The 23,945-nt window shown below is 45.1% G+C and overlaps 1 protein-coding gene across 2 annotated transcripts in view; it reads left to right on the top strand.

The window, feature by feature from the left end:
* Positions 1-23,945, top strand: part of MMP16 (matrix metallopeptidase 16) — a 363,579-nt gene that overhangs the window by 291,294 nt on the left and 48,340 nt on the right. For both annotated transcript variants that reach the window (XM_063924066.1, XM_063924065.1), the window contains one exon: positions 21,940-22,078. In XM_063924066.1, coding sequence (XP_063780136.1) covers positions 21,940-22,078 — 139 coding nt within the window. The remainder of the gene's footprint in view (positions 1-21,939; positions 22,079-23,945) is intronic.

Raw genomic sequence — 23,945 nt, 5'->3', positions numbered from 1 at the left:
GAGGAGCCAGCACACCTAGTTGAAGAAATTTAATGTGCACTGGCTCCTTTGGACCCCGTCTATATCCCATCATACTAATTTCCCCCAATATCCCTTATGGACTGCGAGAAAAGGATTTACCGGTAGGTTTTAACATCCTATTTTTTTGCTGCCACCCACTAAGCAGGGATTTTTCAAAATTCTACTCCTAAGGTGGTGAAAGGGGGTGAAATGTTCCAGCCCAGCAAACATTTGCCCGGTTGAAACCAGGTGCATCAGCTAGTTGGTCTTATTGTTGCTAGTTATTATAGCCAAGTCTTGTGTGTTTAAATTGTATGAAAAACAATTCATCAGGCAGCCACATCATGCAGTAAAAGCTTTAATAACTCCTATAATATTTCATAGCAAGGCAGAATTATAAGAAAGATTTTATTTTATTTCTAGCCACACACACAGGCATCATGATTTTTCACTATGAAGATAAAACACGGTGCATTATACAAATCAATATTCAATTACTTATGGTTGCAATATTTCAGATTAATTAAGAATATTGATGTGTTGCTCTGGATCTGTGCATTAAAATTTCACTACTAAATTTGCAATGTAGTAAAGCCTAACTTATAACAGCATTTCATTTTGATAGTGGCTTTTTATATTCCTGGATGCTGAATGTGCCCCATATTATAAATAATATAATGTAGGCATATTTAAATACTTTCTTGCGATTAAAAAATGAGCCATTCTAGGGTATACTTTAAATCCATGCCTGTTTTATGGGCTGCTGCCATTTATTTCAGTTACAGAAATATCTGTATTTTTAAAGGTATGGATGTATCCTTTTATATATGGTTTTGGCCGAGTTAAGATTAAGAATGTGCAGTAAATTTTACAGTAAACTACCATGGCTGTAATTATTATTTTATTTCACTTGTTTTAATTATTTATTTTTTTGTTACAGTGAAAAATGTTATTACCCACACACAAAGTTGGGTGTGGTATGGAGGGTCGACAGTAACTAGGTTGACAGTGTCTAGGTCGACCACCATTGGTCGACAGTGACTGGGTCGACCACCATTGGTCGACAGTAACTAGGTCGACAGGGTCTCTAGGTCGACATATCAAAAGGTCAGCATGAGGTTTTTTATTTTTTTGGGGTGTAGTTTTTTCCGTACAGTGGGGGTCATCCCGACCCGTTCACATGCAGCGGTTTATCGCTGCGGTGTGAGTGGGTGTGGAATGCGCATGCGCGGCGGGCGCAGTGCGTGACGTTGCCCGGCGACAGGGGTCGCCAGGTTACGTCGCGTCTTGAGAAGGAAGCGGTCGCAGAGTGGACCGCAAAGAAGATTGACAGGAAGGAGACGTGACAGGGCGGATCCGGACCGTTTGGAGCCGTTTTTGGGGAGTGGTGAGTGTAACGCAGGCGTGTCCAGCAGAACGGAGGGCGGAGGAGTGACGTCAATGCCGGGCCCATCATCGCTGGATCCATCACACAGGGTAAGTATGTCCAGGGCTAGTCTACTTCTGCTTGAAATTTGTTTAGCTTAGCAGGGCTGCTAAGCTAAAATACACTCCCCCATAGGCGTGGACTAGTTGATCGCAGCAGCAGCAAAAAGTTGCTGGCTGCGATCAACTCGGAATGACCACCTGTGAGCGGGAACCACAATTAGTGCACCATGTCTCCTTGCTTCGGGCCAAGTGCCTCGCTCCACTGCGCTCGGCACAGTTTACTATTCCCAATCGTAGTCCGCGTGGATCATTAAGTATGAAAAAGTTCAAAAAAATAAACATTTTTGAAAAACTCATGTCGACCTTTTGACCTGTCGACCTATAACATGTCGACCCTGAGACCCTGTCGACCTAGAAACCCTGTCAACCTAGTGGTCAACCAATAGTGGTCGACCTAGTAATACCGCTTTCACATCGCTAACCCGGTAAAGAACCGGCTTTTAAACACGCTTCCGACCCGGGTCTGAACACGCTATACCCCTTTCACATCGCAGTTTGGAGCCGTGTTATTACCGGGTTATTCCCGGGTTGGTGCCTTTCACACTAAACCCGGTTCACCCTTTGAAAACATTTGTGATGTCATTATAAATGGACTTTTCTGTCTCCTATTGATGAGGCCAAATATGGTGGCACACTGCTCATAATATTGCCACTCCATACGGGCAGCACCACTTCTGTTTCTGTTGTGGTCGTGGACCTTATGGAAATTCCTTTTAAGGGCCTTTAGTTTATTGATTACCTGCTGGGAGGTACGGTGGAATCCAGAGGCTGCAAGCATCTTCGTTATGTTTTTGTACGTGATTGCATCCTTAACAGTCCCTGTCATTTGGTGGGTGATTTCCGACTCCCCTCTTATCCGTAACAGCTCCCTAACCTCATCCTCACTCCAGTTTGCCATATTCTCCAAGCACTGTAGCAATGCAGCACTGTGAATGTAGTATAAATAAAAACACACTGTTTAAAGCGTGCTGCCTGTTTATTTCCGGGTTCAGACAGGTGACATCATGCAGGGAGACAACCTATCGCCTCCTTTTTAAGATTACCGGGTTGAATATAGCGGGTCTGAGGCTTTCACACTGCCAAATGAACCGGATCTGAACCGTGTAGGATCCTTCTTTTTACACGGGTTAAAATACCGGGTTGTTTGACACGGTAAATTCATAATGGCGCTTTCACACTGCACCTCAAACCGGGTTGACACGGCTCAAACTCGGCAATATACCGGGTTATTTTTGCGATGTGAAAGGGGTATAACAGTTGACCTAGAGACCGGATACCCACAAAGTCTGCAGCCACTACACAATGCAAAACAGCCTTGTATTCAACAGCACTAATGGAATAGTATTAATAATACACAACAGCTATGAAAGGAGACTCTCTGGGTCGCTAATATGGGTGGAGTTAACCCACTCAAGGTCTTCCCTATTAATTCTGGAGTAGACACATGGTTCTTTACTTTTATACTGAGGTGGAGAAATGCAATACAGCGGTACATTTATGGGCGGTTTTAGTTTCAAATCAAAACTAATGGAAACCTCCTCATCATCGTGTTGCTGTCCCAAAAACGACTACAGGTTGAGTATCCCTTATCCAAAATGCTTGGGACCAGAGGTATTTTGGATATGGGATTTTTCCGTATTTTGGAATAATTGCATACCATAATGAGATATCATGGCGATGGGACCTAGGTGTAAGCACACAGTGCATTTATGTTTCATCTACACCTTATACACACAGCCTGAAGGTAATTTTAGCCAATATTTTTGATAACTTTGTGCATTAAACAAAGTGTATCTGCAGTCACAAAATTCATTTATGTTTCACATACGCCTTATGCACACAGCCTAAAGGTCATTTAATACAATATTTTTAATAACTGTGTGTATTAAACAAAGTTTGTGTACATTGAGCCATCAGAAAACAAAAGTTTCACTATCTCACTCTCACTCAAAAAGTCCGTATTTCGGAATATTCCGTATTTCGGATATTTGGATATGGGATACTCAACCTGTATTATCCATCAGGTTTCACCTTCAATTGAAACTCAACATTGATGTCAGTTGGATTTTATAGTCAGTCGGATCTTTCAGTTCAAAACCGACAACAAATATAATTGAAATATGACAGCAACCCTATCCAGACCGAAGCACTGCACAGATTAATATGATCTGTGCCGGCTTCATTAGGTGCAACGGTAACGAAAGAGATAAAATTTAAAAAAATCCATATCCAACCTTGAACCTCTCAGGCTGGACTGGTATGGGAAAATGGGGGGAAAACTGTATTGGATCCACCCTATTTTCCTATAACCAGCACCAGGCTGAACCAGCCAGAGGGCTGATGCTATAGCAGAGGGACGCACAGCATGGAATCCCGCTGCCATAAAGGCAACCAGCCACAAACTGATCAGCTCAGGCCTGGAGTTCCTCAGGAAGTGTGGGCACTGCCAAACAAAGGGATACTCCTTCCTGTGGAACTCCCAAGCCTGAGCAGTGGCACCAAGGTGGGGGGAGAGAGGGGGTGGGTACTCATTACCGCCCGGGCTTGTTAGAAGGGGCCTGGGTTTGATACCACCCACCTTCCTCATCACCCTCTCTTACCTGTAAGTACCAGTAGAGGGTCAGGAGAGGATGCTGCTGCTAAGCGCAACACCTGCCTCCCCTGCCTGCACCTGATGTGAATGGAGAGCAATCGTACTGATCACATGTGCAAATCTCCCCCCCCCCCCCCCCCTCATCTACTACCCCGCAGATCTGCCATGGTCTGAGGGCCGCATGCCCACAGAACGACAGTGGCATTTGGCAATTTAGGAGTACCACCACTAAAATATATCTTATCTTCTTCCCCAACCTAAACATATTCTGACACACCTGGTGACAACCATATTACTGTGTCTACAGACCACTAGTAAGGCAATAAATAAAAGTGCTCCATCTGCACTAACCTGTGATGCAATGGACACAGAGACTGGTGTGTGGGGAACAGGAGACAGTCTTCAGATAACCTCTCTTTCTAAAAATAGACCCAGTAAAAGACAAGTGTTTCAAGTGGATGAATGTACAGAAGACACTACACACCAATGATTATTGGCCCTCATTCCGAGTTGATCGCTAGCTGCTTTCGTTCGCAGTGCAGCGATCAGGCCAATAAAAGGCAGTTCTGAGCATGCGTATGGGGCGCACTGCGCACGTGCGTTGTACTTTCACAAAAGCCGATACAGTTTTACACAAGTTCTAGCGACGCTTTTCAGTCGCACTGCTGGCCCAGAGTGATTGACAGGAAGTGGGTGTTTCTGGGTCGTTTTCGTGGAGTGTGTGAAAAAACGCAGGCGTGCCAGATAAAAACGCAGGAGTGGCTGGAAAAACGTAGACATGGCTGGGTGAGCGCAGGGCGTGTTTGTGACGTAAAAACAGGAACTAAATAGTCTGAAGTGATCGCAAGCTAGGAGTAGCTCTCGAGCTACTCTGAAACTGCACAATCTTTTTTTGTAGCAGCGCTGCGAACCTTTCGTTCGCACTTCTGCTAAGCTAAGATACACTCCCAGAGGGCGGCGGCTTAGCGTTTGCACGGCTGGTAAAAGCAGCTAGTGTGCGAACAACTCGGAATGAGGGCCATTGAGTAGTGTCTGGGCACACAACATTGCAGTGTTTGAAAACAGCAGAGCATTTCGTGATTTGCAGTGTGCGTGAGTTGATAAAATGAACTGTGATTGGCTCATATCTTATCACATGCTACATTTTTATTGTCTGGCATGCTACAGATTCCAATACCTGAGGTTTTCAGGAGCGATTGCTGCAAATTACGGTGTTTTGCATTTTTCTTCTCTACGGTGCAGTCAAATCCCTTCATTCTGCAGTCTTAGGGGTAATTTACTATGGTGGGAGTTTTTTTTAGAACTGGTGATATTGCCCATAGCAACCAATCAGATTCTACTTAACATTTATCTAGCTGCTTCTGGAAGATAATAGATAGTATCTAATTGGTTGCTATGGGCAACATCACCAGTTCCAAAAAAAAAACCTCCCACCTTAGTAAATGTACCCCTTAGCGCCTGATGCTGCGTTGGACAAACTATCATTCGCATAACATAAAATTAACAAATCTGTATTGCACAGGCACACAAAAAACATCATGCATATGTGCAAATGCAGATCTGCTCGCAACTGGATAGGAGACTGGGGTACAGACGCAAATGCACCTGTTGTTATGCATATCAATTGCATGGTAACGGTCGCCATGACTAGAGCTAGCTGTGTCTGATTGGCTGATTCATCTCTGAAGCCAATCGATGCTTCCTTCATTGATTGTCCATAAATAATATGAATTTCATATTTACATTTTTTGTTTTACGCATTGAATTTACACATTGTAACAGTAACAACAATGAAGTCATACTGTTCAGAGATTTCCAACTTATTCTCAATCCATCTTTAGCCATAGGGCAGTTGTAGTTGTGTATGAGCAGCATTCCGATTGGTTTGCAATTATTCCTTTTGAATCTATTTTGTATCTGTAATGCAAAGTATTTACATAGTATATTCATTGTATCTATGTAATTTTATATGATGAACACAATGTTTTAACATTAACACAGACATATGTTAGCCTCCCTATAACACTGCACAAAGCATCTTTTAGAATGTGTAATCCTGGTCATTTCTCATTCCATTAAAATTAAGTGATTTTAGATGGTAATTTGTATCGTTGGGCCTAATTCAGACCTGATCGCAGCAGCAAAAATTTTCTGTAATTTGCAAAACCATGTGCTCTGCAGGTGGAGCAGATAGAGTGCAGAGAGAGTTAGATTTGGGTGGGTTATTTTGTTTCTGTGCAGGGTAAATACTGTCTGCTTTACTTTTACACTGCAATTTAGATTTTAGTTTGAACACACCCCACCCAAATCTAACTCTCTCTCTGCACATGTTACATCTGCCCCACCTGCACTGCACATGGTTTTGCCCATTATAGAAAAATGTTGCTGCTGCGACCAGGTCTGAATTAGGCCTCTTATCACTACAGCCCGTATTCAGTTGTATTATCTAAATTGAGAGTGTTGCTTTAAGTTGACACTAAACTTCCATCAGCTACCGTACTTTGTGCACCAGTGGATTGAAAGTCATGGGGGGGTCTTCAGTATACCGCCGGCCGGGATCCCGGCGACCAGCATACCGGCGCCGGGATCCCGACCGTCAGCATGCCGACACATATTCTCCCTCTTGTGGGTCCACAACCTCCCTGGAGGGAGAATCGCCACCGTGCCCGCAGCATGGCGATCGCAGTGAGCCTGCAAGGGGTTCATTAGCGCTCGCCGAGCTGTCGGTATGCTGGCGGTCGGGATCCCGGCCGCCAGCCACTCATACTACGCCCAGTCATGGACAAGTAGGCATGACAATGGCAGTAAAAACAACATGTAAAACATAAAACAGCGCTAAATGAAGAAACTAAAAAACAGGTGTTTCCTTAAAAAGAATTATATACGTTTTAATAATACATATAAAAAATGAGGAATTCTCATGAATACACCATAGGATAATGGAGCCTCTATAGCCAGTCTCTGACCCTTGACAATTAGATGTAAATGTGCACACCTCTTGGTTTTGACAATGTCCCTGTGACCGGTCACAATATCAACAGGATCCTCACTTAAATATGCAGATGAGTCCAATCTTGTGATATATTTACCAGGATATAGTGGATTGGCCGGGTATCCCACCTAGCGAAGATCCAGAGGCTATCTCAGATCCAACGCCGATGATTTTGGTGGTTTTCCCTCTATTAATTTTCCACGTCCATGGATTAGGAATGTCCAAGATGGTGGTAACTGCAATGGTGTCCTGGAGGTGATTCCGGAATGTCTGGGTCAGGGCTGGTATCCTTACGCGTTTCGCTGGCGTTTGGCAGCTTTAACATTCCGGAATCACCTCCAGGACACCATTGCAGTTACCACCATCTTGGACATTCCTAATCCATGGACGTGGAAAATTAATAGAGGGAAAACCACCAAAATCATCGGCGTTGGATCTGAGATAGCCTCTGGATCTTCGCTAGGTGGGATACCCGGCCAATCCACTATATCCTGGTAAATATATCACAAGATTGGACTCATCTGCATATTTAAGTGAGGATCCTGTTGATATTGTGACCGGTCACAGGGACATTGTCAAAACCAAGAGGTGTGCACATTTACATCTAATTGTCAAGGGTCAGAGACTGGCTATAGAGGCTCCATTATCCTATGGTGTATTCATGAGAATTCCTCATTTTTTATATGTATTATTAAAACGTATATAATTCTTTTTAAGGAAACACCTGTTTTTTAGTTTCTTCATTTAGCGCTGTTTTATGTTTTACATGTTGTTTTTGCAGTTCATGAGAGACTGACTATCTCTCCCCCTAACAGCAGCTTAGAGAACCAGCACAATCATAGCGCCAGAACGTGTATCAAACCATTGATACCAATCTATGACAATGGCAGTGTGTTACACTAAGAGATAAATAGGGTGCAGTCTTATGTACCACAGTATCCAAGTTGAGGCTTATGGACACTATTTTGCAAAACACTTGAGGTTCATACTGTCACGTACAAACCATAAATATTTCTCTGACGTCCTAGTGGATGCTGGGAACTCCGTAAGGACCATGGGGAATAGACGGGCTCCGCAGGAGACTGGGCACACTATAAGAAAGATTTGGTACTACCTGGTGTGCACTGGCTCCTCCCTCTATGCCCCTCCTCCAGACCTCAGTTAGATTTCTGTGCCCGGCCGAGCTGGATGCACACTAGGGGCTCTCCTGAGCTCCTAGAAAGAAAGTATATGTTAGGTTTTTTATTTTACAGTGAGACCTGCTGGCAACAGGCTCACTGCAACGAGGGACTAAGGGGAGAAGAAGCGAACCTACCTGCTTGCAGCTAGCTTGGGCTTCTTAGGCTACTGGACACCATTAGCTCCAGAGGGATCGACCGCAGGACCCGTCCTTGGTGTTCGTTCCCGGAGCCGCGCCGCCGTCCCCCTTACAGAGCCAGAAGCAAGAAGATGGTCCGGAAAATCGGCGGCAGAAGACTTCAGTCTTCACCAAGGTAGCGCACAGCACTGCAGCTGTGCGCCATTGCTCCTCATACACACTTCACACTCCGGTCACTGAGGGTGCAGGGCGCTGAGGGGGGGGGGCGCCCTGAGCAGCAATAAAATCACCTTGGCTGGCAAAATAACCACAATATATAGCCCCAGAGGTTATATATGTGGTAATTACCCCTGCCAGAATACAGAAAAAAGCGGGAGAAAAGTCCGCCGAAAAGGGGCGGAGCCATCTCACTCAGCACACTGGCGCCATTTCTCCCTCACAGTTCCGCTGGAAGGAAGCTCCCTGACTCTCCCCTGCAGTCTACACTACAAAAAAAGGGTAAAAAAGAGAGGGGGGGGCACAAATTTGAGGCGCAGTAAATATTATAGCAGCTATAGGGGACATAATTCAGTTAGTCCCTGCATTATATAGCGCTCTGGTGTGTGCTGGCATACTCTCTCTCTGTCTCCCCAAAGGGCTTTTGTGGGGTCCTGTCTCCTTTAAGAGCATTCCCTGTGTGTGTGTGCGGTGTGTCGGTACGGCTGTGTCGACATGTTTGATGAGGAGACTTATGTGGAGGCGGAGCAGATGCCTATAAATGTGAGTGGATGGACTTATGGAAGGAATTACGTGCAAGTGTCGACTCCTTACATAAAAAAATTTGACGACATGCCAAATGCGGGACAGCCGGCTTCTCAGCTCGTGCCTGCCCAGGCAATTCAAAGGCCATCAGGGGCTCTAAAACGCCCACTACCTCAGATGGCAGACACAGATGTCGACACGGATACTGATACCAGTGTCGACGACGATGAGTCAAATTTAATGTCCACTAGGGCCATTCGTTGCATGATTGAGGCAATGAAAGAGGTTTTACACATTTCTGATATAAACCCAGGTACCTCAAAAAAGGGTATTATGTTTGGGGAGAAAAAACTACCAATAGTTTTTCCCCCATCTGAAGAATTAAATGAAGTGTGTGAAGAAGCGTGGGCTTTCCCTGATAAAAAATTGGTGATTTCAAAAAAATTACTAATGGCGTTCCCTTTCTCGCCAGAGGATAGGTCACTTTGGGAAACTCCCCCTAGGGTGGATAAAGCGCTCACACGTTTGTCTAAAAAGGTGGCACTACCGTTTCCGGATACGGCCACCCTAAAGGAACCTGCTGATAGAAAGCAGGAGGCTATCCTAAAGTCTATATATACACACACTGGTGTTATACTGAGACCAGCTATTGCTTCAGCGTGGAGGATGTGCAGTGCTGCTGCTGCTTGGTCAGATTCCCTGTCAGAAAATATTGACACCCTGGACAGGGACACTATATTGCTAACCGTAGAGCATATAAAAGACTCAGTCTTGTACATGAGAGATGCACAGAGGGAGATCTGCCGGCTGGCATCTAGAATAAGTGCATTGTCCATTTCTGCTAGGAGAGGCTTATGGACTCGGCAGTGGACAGGGGATGCAGATTCTAAAAGGCACATGGAAGTTTTGCCTTATAAGGGTGAGGAGTTATTCGGGGATGGTCTCTCAGACCTTGTTTCCACAGCAACAGCTGGGAAGTCAGCATTTTTGCCCCATGTCCCCTCACTGCCTAAGAAAGCGCCGTATTATCAGGTACAGTCCTTTCGACCCCAGAAAAACAGGCGGGGAAAAGGCGGGTCCTTTCTGTCTAGAGGCAGAGGAAGGGGAAAAAAGCTGCACCACGCAGCAGGTTCACAGGAACAAAAGTCCTCCCCCGCTTCTTCCAAATCCGCCGCATGACGGTGGGGCTCCACAGGCGGAGCCAGGTACGGTGGGGGGCCGCCTCAAAAATTTCAGCGATCAGTGGGTTCGCTCACGGGTGGATCCCTGGATCCTTCAAGTAGTATCTCAGGGGTACAAGCTGGAATTCGAGGCGCCTCCCTCCCGCCTTTTCCTCAAATCGGCCTTACCGACAACTCCCTCGGGCAGGGAGGCTGTACTAGAGGCAATTCACAAGCTATATTCCCAGCAGGTGATAGTCAAAGTACCCCTACTTCAACAAGGACGGGGTTACTATTCCACACTGTTTGTGGTACCGAAACCGGACGGTTCGGTGAGACCCATTTTAAATTTGAAATCCTTGAACACATACATAAAAAGATTTAAGTTCAAGATGGAATCGCTCAGGGCGGTTATTGCAAGCCTGGACGAGGGGGATTACATGGTATCCCTGGACATCAAGGATGCTTACCTGCATGTCCCAATTTAACTTCCTCACCAGAAGTACCTCAGATTTGTGGTACAGGATTGCCATTACTAATTCCAGACACTACCGTTTGGACTGTCCACGGCACCGAGGGTGTTTACCAAGGTAATGGCAGAAATGATGATACTCCTTCGAAAAAAGGGAGTTTTAATTATCCCGTACTTGGACGATCTCCTAATAAAGGCGAGGTCCAGGGAGCAGTTACTGGTCGGAGTAGCACTATCTCGGGAAGTGCTACAACAGCATGGCTGGATTCTAAACATTCCAAAGTCACAACTGGTTCCTTCCACACGCTTACTGTTCCTGGGGATGATTCTGGACACAGAACAGAAAAAAGTGTTTCTCCCGCAGGAGAAAGCAAAGGAGCTGTCATCTCTAGTCAGAGACCTCCTAAAACCAAAACGGGTATCGGTGCATCACTGCACACGAGTCCTGGGAAAAATGGTGGCTTCGTACGAAGCAATTCCATTCGGCAGGTTCCATGCAAGGACCTTCCAGTGGGACCTCTTGGACAAGTGGTCGGGATCGCATCTTCAGATGCATCAACTGATAACCCTGTCTCCAAGGACCAGGGTGTCTCTACTGTGGTGGCTGCAGAGTGCTCATCTTCTAGAGGGCCGCAGATTCGGCATACAGGACTGGGTCCTGGTGACCACGGATGCCAGCCTTCGGGGCTGGGGCGCAGTCACACAGGGAAGAAATTTCCAGGGACTTTGGTCAAGTCAGGAGTCGTCCCTACACATAAACATTCTGGAACTGAGGGCCATTTACAATGCCCTAAGTCAGGTAAGGCCCCTGCTTCAAAACCAGCCGGTTCTGATCCAATCAGACAACATCACGGCAGTCGCCCATGTAAACCGACAGGGCGGCACAAGAAGCAGGGTGGCGATGGCAGAAGCCACAAGGATTCTCCGATGGGCGGAAAATCACGTACTAGCACTGTCAGCAGTGTTCATTCCGGGAGTGGACAACTGGGAAGCAGACTTCCTCAGCAGACACGACCTACACCCGGGAGAGTGGGGACTTCATCCAGAAGTCTTCCTACTGTTGGTAAACCGTTGGGAAAGGCCACAGGTGGACATGATGGCGTCCCGCCTCAACAAAAAGCTAAAGAGATATTGCGCCAGGTCAAGGGACCCTCAGGCGATAGCTGTGGACGCTCTAGTGACACCGTGGGTGTACCAGTCGGTTTATGTGTTCCCTCTTCTGCCTCTCATACCAAAGGTACTGAGAATAATAAGAAGGCGAGGAGTAAGAACGATACTCGTGGTTCCGGATTGGCCAAGAAGAGCTTGGTACCCGGAACTTCAAGAAATGTTATCAGAGGACCCATGGCCTCTACCGCTCAGACAGGATCTGCTACAGCAGGGGCCCTGTCTGTTCCAAGACTTACCGCGGCTGCGTTTGACGGCATGGCGGTTGAATTCCGGATCCTAAAGGAAAAGGGCATTCCGGAGGAAGTCATTCCTACGCTGATAAAAGCCAGGAAAGAAGTAACCGCAAACCATTATCACCGCATTTGGCGAAAATATGTTGCGTGGTGTGAGGCCAGGAAGGCCCCTACAGAGGAATTTCTGCTAAGTCGTTTTCTGCACTTCCTACAGTCAGGAGTGACTATGGGCCTAAAATTGGGTTCCATTAAGGTCCAGATTTCGGCTCTATCGATTTTCTTCCAGAAAGAACTGGCTTCACTGCCTGAAGTTCAGACTTTTGTAAAGGGAGTGCTTCATATTCAGCCCCCTTTTGTGCCTCCTGTGGCACCTTAGGATCTCAATGTGGTGTTGAGTTTCCTAAAATCACATTGGTTTGAACCACTTAAAACCGTGGATCTGAAATATCTCACGTGGAAAGTGGTCATGTTATTGGCCTTGGCTTCGGCCAGGCGTGTGTCAGAGTTGGCGGCTTTGTCATGTAAAAGCCCTTATCTGATTTTCCATATGGATAGGGCAGAATTGAGGACTCGTCCCCAGTTTCTCCCTAAGGTGGTATCAGCTTTTCACTTGAACCAACCTATTGTGGTGCCTGCGGCTACTAGGGACTTGGAGGATTCCAAGTTACTGGACGTAGTCAGGGCCTTGAAAATTTATGTTTCCAGGACGGCTGGAGTCAGGAAAACTGACTCGCTTTTTATCCTGTATGCACCCAACAAAATAGGTGCTCCTGCTTCTAAGCAGACTATTGCTCGCTGGATTTGTAGCACAATTCAGCTGGCGCATTCTGCGGCTGGATTGCCGCAGCCTAAATCAGTGAAAGCCCATTCCACGAGGAAGGTGGGCTCATCTTGGGCGGCTGCCCGAGGGGTCTCGGCTTTACAACTTTGCCGAGCTGCAACTTGGTCAGGGGCAAACACGTTTGCTAAATTCTACAAATTTGATACCCTGGCTGAGGAGGACCTTGAGTTCTCTCATTCGGTGCTGCAGAGTCATCCGCAATCTCCCGCCCGTTTGGGAGCTTTGGTATAATCCCCATGGTCCTTACGGAGTTCCCAGCATCCACTAGGACGTCAGAGAAAATAAGATTTTACTCACCGGTAAATCTATTTCTCGTAGTCCGTAGTGGATGCTGGGCGCCCATCCCAAGTGCGGATTGTCTGCAATACTTGTATATAGTTATTGCCTAACTAAAGGGTTATTGTTGAGCCATCTGTTGAGAGGCTCAGTTATATTTCATACTGTTAACTGGGTTTAATATCACGAGTTATACGGTGTGATTGGTGTGGCTGGTATGAGTCTTACCCGGGATTCAAAATCCTTCCTTATTGTGTCAGCTCTTCCGGGCACAGTATCCTAACTGAGGTCTGGAGGAGGGGCATAGAGGGAGGAGCCAGTGCACACCAGGTAGTACCAAATCTTTCTTATAGTGTGCCCAGTCTCCTGCAGAGCCCGTCTATTCCCCATGGTCCTTACGGAGTTCCCAGCATCCACTACGGACTACGAGAAATAGATTTACCGGTGAGTAAAATCTTATTTTTTACATTGACACAGCAACAATATATTCTCAGAAGTACCTAAGACTGGATTTCATTAACTTAAAAAATATATATATTTATTTTATTCCAATAAACCCACTTCCTTCAACTAGTAGAATCCCTGAGGTCATATGCCTGGGAGCCCCATGATTCATGAGATAATAAACTCCAATTGGGGGCGGGGGGTGCACCTAATGCTTCTCCCAGGCAGATAAACATTTGCCAATAATAATCTGTTTCCACAATTTTCATGTCAACGAAGCTGTGACACCCAGTCAGTCTCTGTATTCACAACTTTACAATGGAAACAATTTATTTTCAATATCAAACATGATTATATAAAATTAAAGATTCATATGTTTACTTATTACTTTTTTTTTATTCTTTATTATTATTTTCCTTTTTTTAAAATATTGAAGCCCACTGTTAACAAGATATTACGTTTAATGGAGGTAATTCTGAGTTGATCGCAGCAGGAACTTGGGCCCTCAGTCCGAGTTGTTCGTTCGTTATTTTTCTTCGCATCGGTGCGATTTTCCGCTAACTGCGCATGCGCAATGTTCGCACTGCGGCTGCGTCAAGTAAATTTGCTAAAAAGTTTGGTATTTTACTCACGGCATTACAAGGTTTTTTCTTCGTTCTGGTGATCGGAGTGTGATTGACAGGAAGTGGGTGTTTCTGGGCGGAAACTGACCGTTTTATGGGTGTGTGTGAAAAAACGCTGCAGTTTCTGGGGAAAACGCGGGAGTGGCTGGAGAAATGGGGGAGTGTCTGGGCGAACGCTGGGTGTGTTTGTGACGTCAAACCAGGAACGAAACTAACTGAACTGATCGCAGTGGCAGAGTAAGTGTCGAGCTACTCAGAAACTGCTAAGAAATTTCTATTCGCAATTTTGAGAATCTTTCATTCGCAATTCTGCTAAGCTAAGATTCACTCCCAGTAGGCGGCGGCTTAGCGTGTGCAATGCTGCTAAAAGCAGCTTGCGAGCGAACAACTCGGAATGAGGGCCTTTGTTAGCAGTTGGGCAAAACCATATGCACTGCAGGGGGGGCAGATATAACATGTGCAGTGAGAGTTAGATTTGGGTGGGTTATTTTGTTTCTGTGCAGGGTAAATACTGGCTGCTTTATCTTTGCACTGCAATTTAGATTGCAGATTGAACACACCCCACCCAAATCTAACTCTCTCTGCACATGTTATATCTGCCTCCCTGCAGTGGACATGGTTTAGCCCAACTGCTAACAAAATTCCTGCTGCGATCAACTCGGAATGACCACCAATGAGTTTATTAGTAGATTTGCACAATCCAAGACACGCCAACACAAAGTGTTCGGTTTTGACTAATAGTGGACAAATATGGTTAGGTTTGGGTGAATTCGGGCAGAGTTTTGGTAGACCAGGTTAGGAGGCTGATTTTGACACAATTTTGAATGTGCAAGTGCTGTGAGGTATGAGTGCGGCATTTTGTAAAAGTGGTAATCCTCTGTAAAATAGCCTTGCTTGATATTAGTCTTCGGATGGCCTTTGTATAAATCCCCACCTTATCACTGTCTATAAATCTATCTTTTTATCTTTCTACGGTGTCCATGTCGACATATGTCAACATACACACAAAAACACAATGAAAAACTCATGTCGACCTTTTGACCTGTCGACATTTTAAATGTTGGTATTTTGACCTTGTTGGGATTTTGACAGACGGTCAGTTGTCAGGATTTTGATTGTAGGTATTTCATACTAAACCCTATCAGTCTATCTATCTATCTATCTATCTATCTATCTATCTATCTATCTATCTATCTATCTATCCATACATATACACACACACACACACACACACACACACACACACACACACACACACGTGCGCGCACACATACATGTTAAAAACAGTATAGAAGACACTATGGGGTATGCAGAATAGTGTATTGTATTAGAACGAAAATACCATAATAAAGGGCCCATTTATTATTTATTGCGTTTTAGACACAAAAAATATAATCTCTCTTCAACACTGTTCAGGCAACAAGAAAATCATTTCTGCCCAGATGCTTTAAAAATCACATCCAGGGACAGGCGCTCCGATAAGAGCCCGTTCCTGTGATGTGTAAAGTAATCACATCAGCAATCGCTTTACTTTATGCTGCAGAACTACTGCTCATGCAGTTAGGGGGCGAGGGGGTGCTGAAAGGAGGGAGTTGTTTTGACCCAAGGGGAGGAAGAGGAGAGAAAGGATAAAGGAGGAACAGATGGTGAAGAGGGGAAGAACATATGAAGTTGAAGGTGTGAAGGGCTCAGGGCTGATCCCAGAGGAGGGGCCAGCCCACAGTAACTAGCCACACACTGTAGGGACTGGAGCTGTGTGCAGGGGGAAAAGGGCTCTGGAGGCGGGCGAGGAAGGGCTGTGGGGTGTGAGCAGGTGGAGCAGCTAAAAAGAGATTATCTCTTTCCTAACACTGCCGGTGGTAACCCTAGATGGCGATCGCACTGTGCCCTGCGACCCAGTACACTTACTATTGCCCCCTCCCCCCCATTCCAGAGCACATGCTTATCACACATCAGGTGAATATCTGCATTAAGACACAGTCAGGGCTAGTAAAGTTAGATGACATTAGTGCAATAATACAGGACATCATCCACTAGGTGGCGCTTGTATTGGTGACTCTCCCCCTATTCTCCATTTCCCCCTGCAGCTGTAACCAAATGCTTTGGGGGACCCTGAGAGGGGGTTGGTCAGGGAAAGAGGGGTGCTTTCCCCCTTAATCCAGCTAGGTGCTAACTTTTCTGCTGCAGAAAGCCATGCTACACCTATGCACACCTGAGAAAAAGCTTGTGTCGTACAGCAGACCCAAAAAAGTCATACTGTATATCTCCGTTAATGATTTAGTAGCTGGCCCGGCTCTTACATGGAACATTTGATGTGTGAGTTTTCTTATTTTTATTGTGTCTTGCTTCGCCTGTCCTTTGTAAACAGACTGCAATAGATTGCCTTATTCAGGAAAACACCATTCATTTGTATCCAACTATACAAATAAAATGTGAAAGAAGAATGCAAAAAGGATATAAATAAGTGAAATCCAATCTGTCTCTTTTATAATGATCATGGTGTAGAAACACTCCAGTGGCCATACAGTATATTAACAGCCTTTCTTAATGTGCACCTAGCTTCACTTGTGGCATTTGGTTCACTGACCATTTAACCACTTACCGTAACACAGGCTGTTGCTCTCAGTTTCCCAGACCTGAGCAAATGACTGTAAACGCTGCTTATCCAATTGATGTCTGATTGCTGTATGGGAGAAATCCATCATTATGGAATTACATAGCGGGATGCTATAACATTTTATGCCATCCATAAATTACTTGTTGTATCCTGAAATGTCACTGCAATTGCACTGACGTATTTGCTTATTTACTGCCCTTGTTATTTATAGCATTTCATTCTGGCCAATGAGCTGTGCAGATTAGTTTATATAGTAATGCAATACACACACTTGCAGTAAGCTGCCAAGGCCACCACATCTGAAATATTTAACAAAGTAATGCTCACTTGCACAACTGCCAAACCAAACTAGGAATATGTAACAAGTCTGCTGGGCAATAAACCACAGGACAGTGTCAGATGGGCATGTCATCTGTTATAAAGCCAAAATATCACAGAGCTTAATGGCTCTATAATGGTCTTTGGATTGTGTTTATTTTATGAGTAGTCTTCGACATTGTAGAAACATTGCATGCAGCAGGTGCAAGAGGTATACAATGGAAAGTGCTTTAAACTAACTCACTGCATCCAGCCAATTGTGCCACACTCATGTTATACTCTGGGCCGGATCCCGAGGTTAGACGCAACTGAGCAAGTTTTTTCTACTGCGCATGCGTCTAAGTCACACTGCAGAACACAAGTCCAGAGCCGTGCGCACGGAGCCACGAATGCTGTTGAGGGCATACACTATATAATGCATCAGGTAGCACATTTGTTATGTGTGTCACACAGGGCAGGATGTACTACAGGGAAAATGCAATAAAACAGGGATTTTATCACATTTTCTTATGTACTAACCCCCATCTGGCGCGTTTTCGCCCCTGAGGGTATCACCATCTTTGGATGGCGATACCCTATAGAAGCCTATGGGTTTCTTAACGCCGGCCGCCGCAACCCTCCGCCGCCACCCGCCGCAGACACCAACCCCCCTCCCCCCGGCATACCTTCTTCCAGGCAGCCCTGGTTCTGGAAGCTAAACTCCTCCCCATAGCAACACAGCCGGAGGTCCTTCCGGCTGCAGGGAGGAGGAGGAGGTGCCGGGGGCAGCCTGCTGTCTGCTTCCCGGCAGGTGAGCAGGTGGAGACCCCTGGATGTGACGGAGACCCCCGCACACCACCTCACAGATATCGCGGGCGGCCTCCGTCACCGCATTGCGATGTTAATTGCATACAGTATGTTAGTACATATGTGATCAACATCGCTGCGAGGGACGGCGATATATGTTAATGCATCCTGCCCTTAGTGAGGCGCACAAGACCCGGGTCTTATCCGGAGAATCCACTGAAGTAGAATCTCCCCAGAACTGTGCACAGTGGAACTAATTCAGATGTGGTTGGCGGTGCTATGGATGCTGCTTACATAGAAGCCGCAGCGATAGCTGTAATATAATGATGGTGTCACGCCTCCTGCTGTATTACTGATCCGAGCTGCATGCTAGGACGCACGATTGGAGCATCTCCAACACCATCGACCGTCTGTGAGATCCATGGGATCGCGCAAGCCGGCTGCCGTACCTGCTGCCTAGAGGCCAGGGAATCTCCATCCTCTGACAGAGACCCTGGCTTCTTCCCTCACCTGCAATGGCAGTGAAACAGAGGCCGTGCTTGCCCCTTCCCTGCTTCCAAATGGCTTCAGATTGTCAATCACTGTCAGTCTAATGCCGATCTGCGTCCATCAATGCTGGACTCGTTCGTGCAGGTGCATATAATCGGTGCTATACTGCAGAGTAAAAGCGTTCTTTTCACTAGTGTCACTGAAATGGTTGCGAACTCAGATGCATAATCGTTCACATTGGAGGCCCTACTCTGACAATTTACAGTACACCTAGCATAGGGTTGGTACACGTTTCAATGGTGTGACCGATGGTTGTGTCTAAAGATGCATCAAGAGGTGTTTAAGTGTAAAAAGACGGTCAAAGTGGGCGCCCCGGTTCTTGCACATGCCCGACACCAGGGAGGGCTTTCTAGTGGTATTTGCATAAGCAGCCACGGCAATAGGCGCACAAACGGACGCTGGCAACATCCTCATGAAAATCCGGCCCTTTATGGGGGATATTCAATAATCGTCTATGTCTGTGAGGTGTCGACGTTCCGACCAAATCTCCAGTACCACATGCACATCAGCATTGCAGGTTTTTCCCTGCACTCCAAAGATGTGCGCATGAAAATCTGCGATGGTGAGGTACCGTAATTATTGGTGATGTGTGCAGCCGATATAATTGAGTAGGTGAGAATAAATAGGCGTGAAAACAGCAATTGCTTAATACTGTCAGGTCCTGGGTTGTACTCCTTAACTAAGCAGTCATAATACACTGTAAAAATAATGTACACGTGAAATAACCAGCCAGTCTTGTGTTAAACTGTTAAGACATAAAAAAAATGCAACCTGTTACACAGATATTCTGTTTCCAAGCCAAGGATGTCATTAGTTTTTGTGTCTCTCCCTTCCATAGAACACTTCCTGTTATTGTTGAAGCTATGACCATCGTTTATAAAACAGGAACAATGACCTTCTGCTCTTTCCTCTGGGCTAGAGATTTTAATCAAGAGGCTATAAAATCAGGGGAAATGTATACCGTGCTAATATGTTTTCAGTAGCATTTGACCTGACATCCATGGAAGCACTATATCAGTAGGCCACATCATTTCCACACTGTAGAAATTTAGCAAAGCAACTAATTACCAACAAAGTTGAAGGTGCATATTTATGAAAGGGTGAGAAGCACGTTGGCTAGTGAAAACTGGTGTATACATCACGTTGTTACCGCTGACTATAGAGCTATTGGTGGCAGTAGATTTGCCTATGTAACAAGCTTCAAAGAGATAAATGCAAAGCCGCAATATCTCTCTGCTACAGTATCTCCATCTCAGAATGGATTCAGTATGGACGGGAAGCCAATGGTCAGAATCCTGACAGCGGCATCCCGGCCATCAGAATCCCGACAGGCTCTCCAAAAGTACCGTAAAACTCCCCAGTTCCCTATCCTTAACCCTCCCTGGTGGTGCCTAACCCTTACCCTCCTCAGCGGTGCCTAACCCTGACCCTCCCCAGTGGTGCCAAACCCTAACCTGCCCTTCGCCACTGCCTAAACCTAACCCTCCCCACTTGGTACCTCACCCTAGTCTACCCTTCCAAGTGCCTAACCCTTATCCCCATACCCGGTACCTAACCATAACCTTCCCATCCCTGCACCCTAACCTTAACCCCCCCTTCTAATGCCTAAACCTAACACCCCCCCCCCCCCCCCCCCCCCCCCGCAGCAGGAGGCGCACGCGTCCCGCCGGAAGAGTGATCGGGATTCCGGGCATCGGTATTTTTACGTATTTATACTACATCCCCTCAGAATATTAATAATATGAATATTAATGTAAAAAAATTATAATAAAAAAAAAACAATAAATACTTTTTTAATGACTGATATTAAACAAAGGTCTATTTTTCTATTATATTTTTCTTAGCAAGTGGAACTGAAAGCACAAGTCTGAGGCTTTAATGCAGTCTGTAAATGAAAGGCAGAAGTTCCACTGGTCCACTTCTCCACTCTTTTCACTGCTTCCTACATCAACCCCTTACATATGAGTGGGATGTGCCCAAATGTAATCTAAATTGCAGTGTAAAAATAAAGCTATCCAGCATTTGTGGGCTACATGGAAAAGCAGCCAGTATTTACCCTGCATGCAAAATACCGTATAATGCAGTTATTTGTACCCCTTGCATTGTAACATGGGCCCTCATTCCGAGTTGTTCGCTCGGTATTTTTCATCGCATCGCAGTGAAAATCCGCTTAGTACGCATGCGCAATGTTCGCACTGCGACTGCGCCAAGTAACTTTACTATGAAGAAAGTATTTTTACTCACGGCTTTTTCTTCGCTCCGGCGATCGTAATGTGATTGACAGGAAATGGGTGTTACTGGGCGGAAACACGGCGTTTCAGGGGCGTGTGGCTGAAAACGCTACCGTTTCCGGAAAAAACGCAGGAGTGGCCGGGGAAACGGTGGGAGTGCCTGGGCGAACGCTGGGTGTGTTTGTGACGTCAACCAGGAACGACAAGCACAGAAATGATCGCACAGGCAGAGTAAGTCTGGAGCTACTCTGAAACTGCTAAGTAGTTAGTAATCGCAATATTGCGAATACATCGGTCGCAATTTTAAGAAGCTAAGATTCACTCCCAGTAGGCGGCGGCTTAGCGTGTGTAACTCTGCTAAATTCGCCTTGCGACCGATCAACTCGGAATGAGGGCCATGGTTTGTTCCAAATACAAAATGACATGCTTTTTTTTTTTGCTTTGTTACCAAGCCCCATATTGGGGGTGATTCCGAGTTGTTCGCTCGCTAGCTGCTTTTAGCAGCATTGCACACGCTAAGCCGCCGCCCTCTGGGAGTGTATCGTAGCTTAGCAGAATTGCAAACGAAAGATTAGCAGAATTGCGAATAGAAATTTCTTAGCGGTTTCTGAGTAGCTCGAGACTTACTCACAAATAGCGATCAGTTCAGTCAGTTTCGTTCCTGGTTTGATGTCACACACACGCCCAGCGTTCGCCCAGCCACTCCCCCATTTCTCCAGACACTCCCGCGTTTTTCCCTGGCACGCCTGCGTTTTTCCGCACACTCCCAGAAAACGGCCAGTTTCCACCCAGAAACACCCACTTCCTGTCAATCACACTCTGATCACTTCAACGATGAAAAATCTTTGTTCGGGCGTGAGTAAATCTACTAAGTTTTGTGTTAAAATACTAACCGCATGCGCACTGCGTACCATGCGCATGCGCATTTTTGCCTTAATCGCTCCATTGCGAAAATCGGCAACGAGCGAACAACTCGGAATGACCCCCATTGTTTTGTAGATCAGTAACTAGAAATTAGACATATTCTCCATACAGCAGTTTCATTGTTGTTTCATTGTGTAACCCATTGGTTCGTCTTATTATACAGGATCAATGGTTCTGGCGCGTTAGGAATAATAAAGTAATGGATGGATACCCTATGCAGATTACGTACTTCTGGAGGGGATTGCCCCCAAGCATTGATGCCGTTTACGAAAACAGTGAGGGAAATTTTGTCTTCTTTAAAGGTAAGACACATTCTTCTTCTCATTATCTATATTACGTTGCTTTGATGAGTTCCACTAAGTAGCAGGGCTTTCGACATGCAGGATAAAGATAAGGTTCCCCCAAATCATTCAAATGTGGAACCGTTCTCATGTGTGCTGGAGTCTGCAGACGGTATCTGTGTTATTGAGATAACCTGTCGCTGGGGTGTAATATCAAAAATAATATAGTAATATCTAAAATATTACAATACAGGTTGAGTATCCCATATCCAAATATTCCGAAATACGGAATATTCCGAAATACGGACTTTTTTGAGTGAGAGTGAGATAGTGAAACCTTTGTTTTTTGATGGCTCAATGTACACAAACTTTGTTTAATACACAACGTTATTAATAATACTGTATTAAATGACCTTCAGGCTGTGTATATAAGGTGTATATGAAACATAAATGAATTCTGTTAATGTACACACACTTTGTTTAATGCACAAAGTTATAAAAAATATTGGCTAAAATGACCTTCAGGCTGTGTGTATAAGGTGTATATGAAACATAAATGCATTCTGTGCTTAGACTTAGCTCCCATCACCATGATATCTCATTATGGTATGCAATTATTCCAAAATACGGAAAAATCCCATATCCAAAATACCTCTGGTCCCAAGCATTTTGGATAAGGGATACTCAACCTGTATTAGAAAATGTATCCAGTTAGCAGTTTCATTAGGCCAATCTACATATAACTGGTGAAGTGGATAGTTCTATTCTCACTACTCTAGCACCTTCTTTGTATTTAATCACCGAGGGAAGTTCACCTTTTCTGTTTTTACGCGTCTCCACATGCGCTGATAAACAGCGGGAGAACGCCATTGGAGAAGATCAAAGGGAGAATCACTGGGAGGAGAATTCTACAATTATAAGAGGGACGTCTTGCATCTAGACATAATATGTACTGTATATAAATAGAGAACTGTTGTCAATTCCACCTACGGTGGGACTATCTAATAGTCTGGTCATCTCCTATTCCCATTTATGATATTTAGGGAGCGCCATCTTCCAACACCACATTTTTTATTTTTCAACGATGCGCCTATTTTCAGGGACAAACATCAGCTAATAATCCAATTTTAGTTCAGCAAGCAGCAGCGATCGGTTTTATCAAATAGTGGGGCCGATGTACCAACCTGGAGAAGGCATAAGGAAGTGATAAACCAGTGATATGTAGTGAACAAAATATTTCCAGTTTTGGTGCGCAAAAAAACCCCCCTATATTGCGGCTAGTTATGTATATCGGAGTAACGCATCCAAGTTACTCAGAAACAGTAAATAGAAGAAAGGATAGATATACACACTCCAGCGCTAAGGAGAGTACCACATTCACAATTTATGCTCAAAAACCTCCATACAAAACACTTATCACCAGTGTGGAGAATAAGTTGAATAATAATACTTAACGTTAAGGGAGTAATCTACAAAAGAGCAGATTATTCTTAGTCCGTAGATTTCCACAATTTACCATGTAAAAGAACAAGAAATATATAATAGTGCAGATTATTTAAAACAAAGATCAGATTTTATTCAAGAGATCCACTTACAAACACAAAGTTTGGATTGAGCTTGATATTATTTCCGTAATGGCAAATGCAGCATATGATGGGTGCATCAATTCCAGGTGTGCAATGGATCTTTCATGTAGACTCCATGGTGAGGCAAATGGCACCATAAAAAAGAAATATAAATAGTGCAGGTATGTAAAAACAAACAAAGTTTTAATACAAATATGCACTTACAAACATTTGACAAAACACAGCATGATGGGTTCCCCACTGGCAAAACAGCATAGGTAGGCTCCTGATGTTCGAGGAATTTCCAACACTCACTTCCGGAA

Source organism: Pseudophryne corroboree, chromosome 5 (assembly GCF_028390025.1).
Source record: "Pseudophryne corroboree isolate aPseCor3 chromosome 5, aPseCor3.hap2, whole genome shotgun sequence".
Lineage (NCBI taxonomy): Eukaryota > Metazoa > Chordata > Amphibia > Anura > Myobatrachidae > Pseudophryne > Pseudophryne corroboree.
Note: the sequence above shows the minus strand (reverse complement) of the source record. Positions and strands in the feature narration are given on the sequence as shown.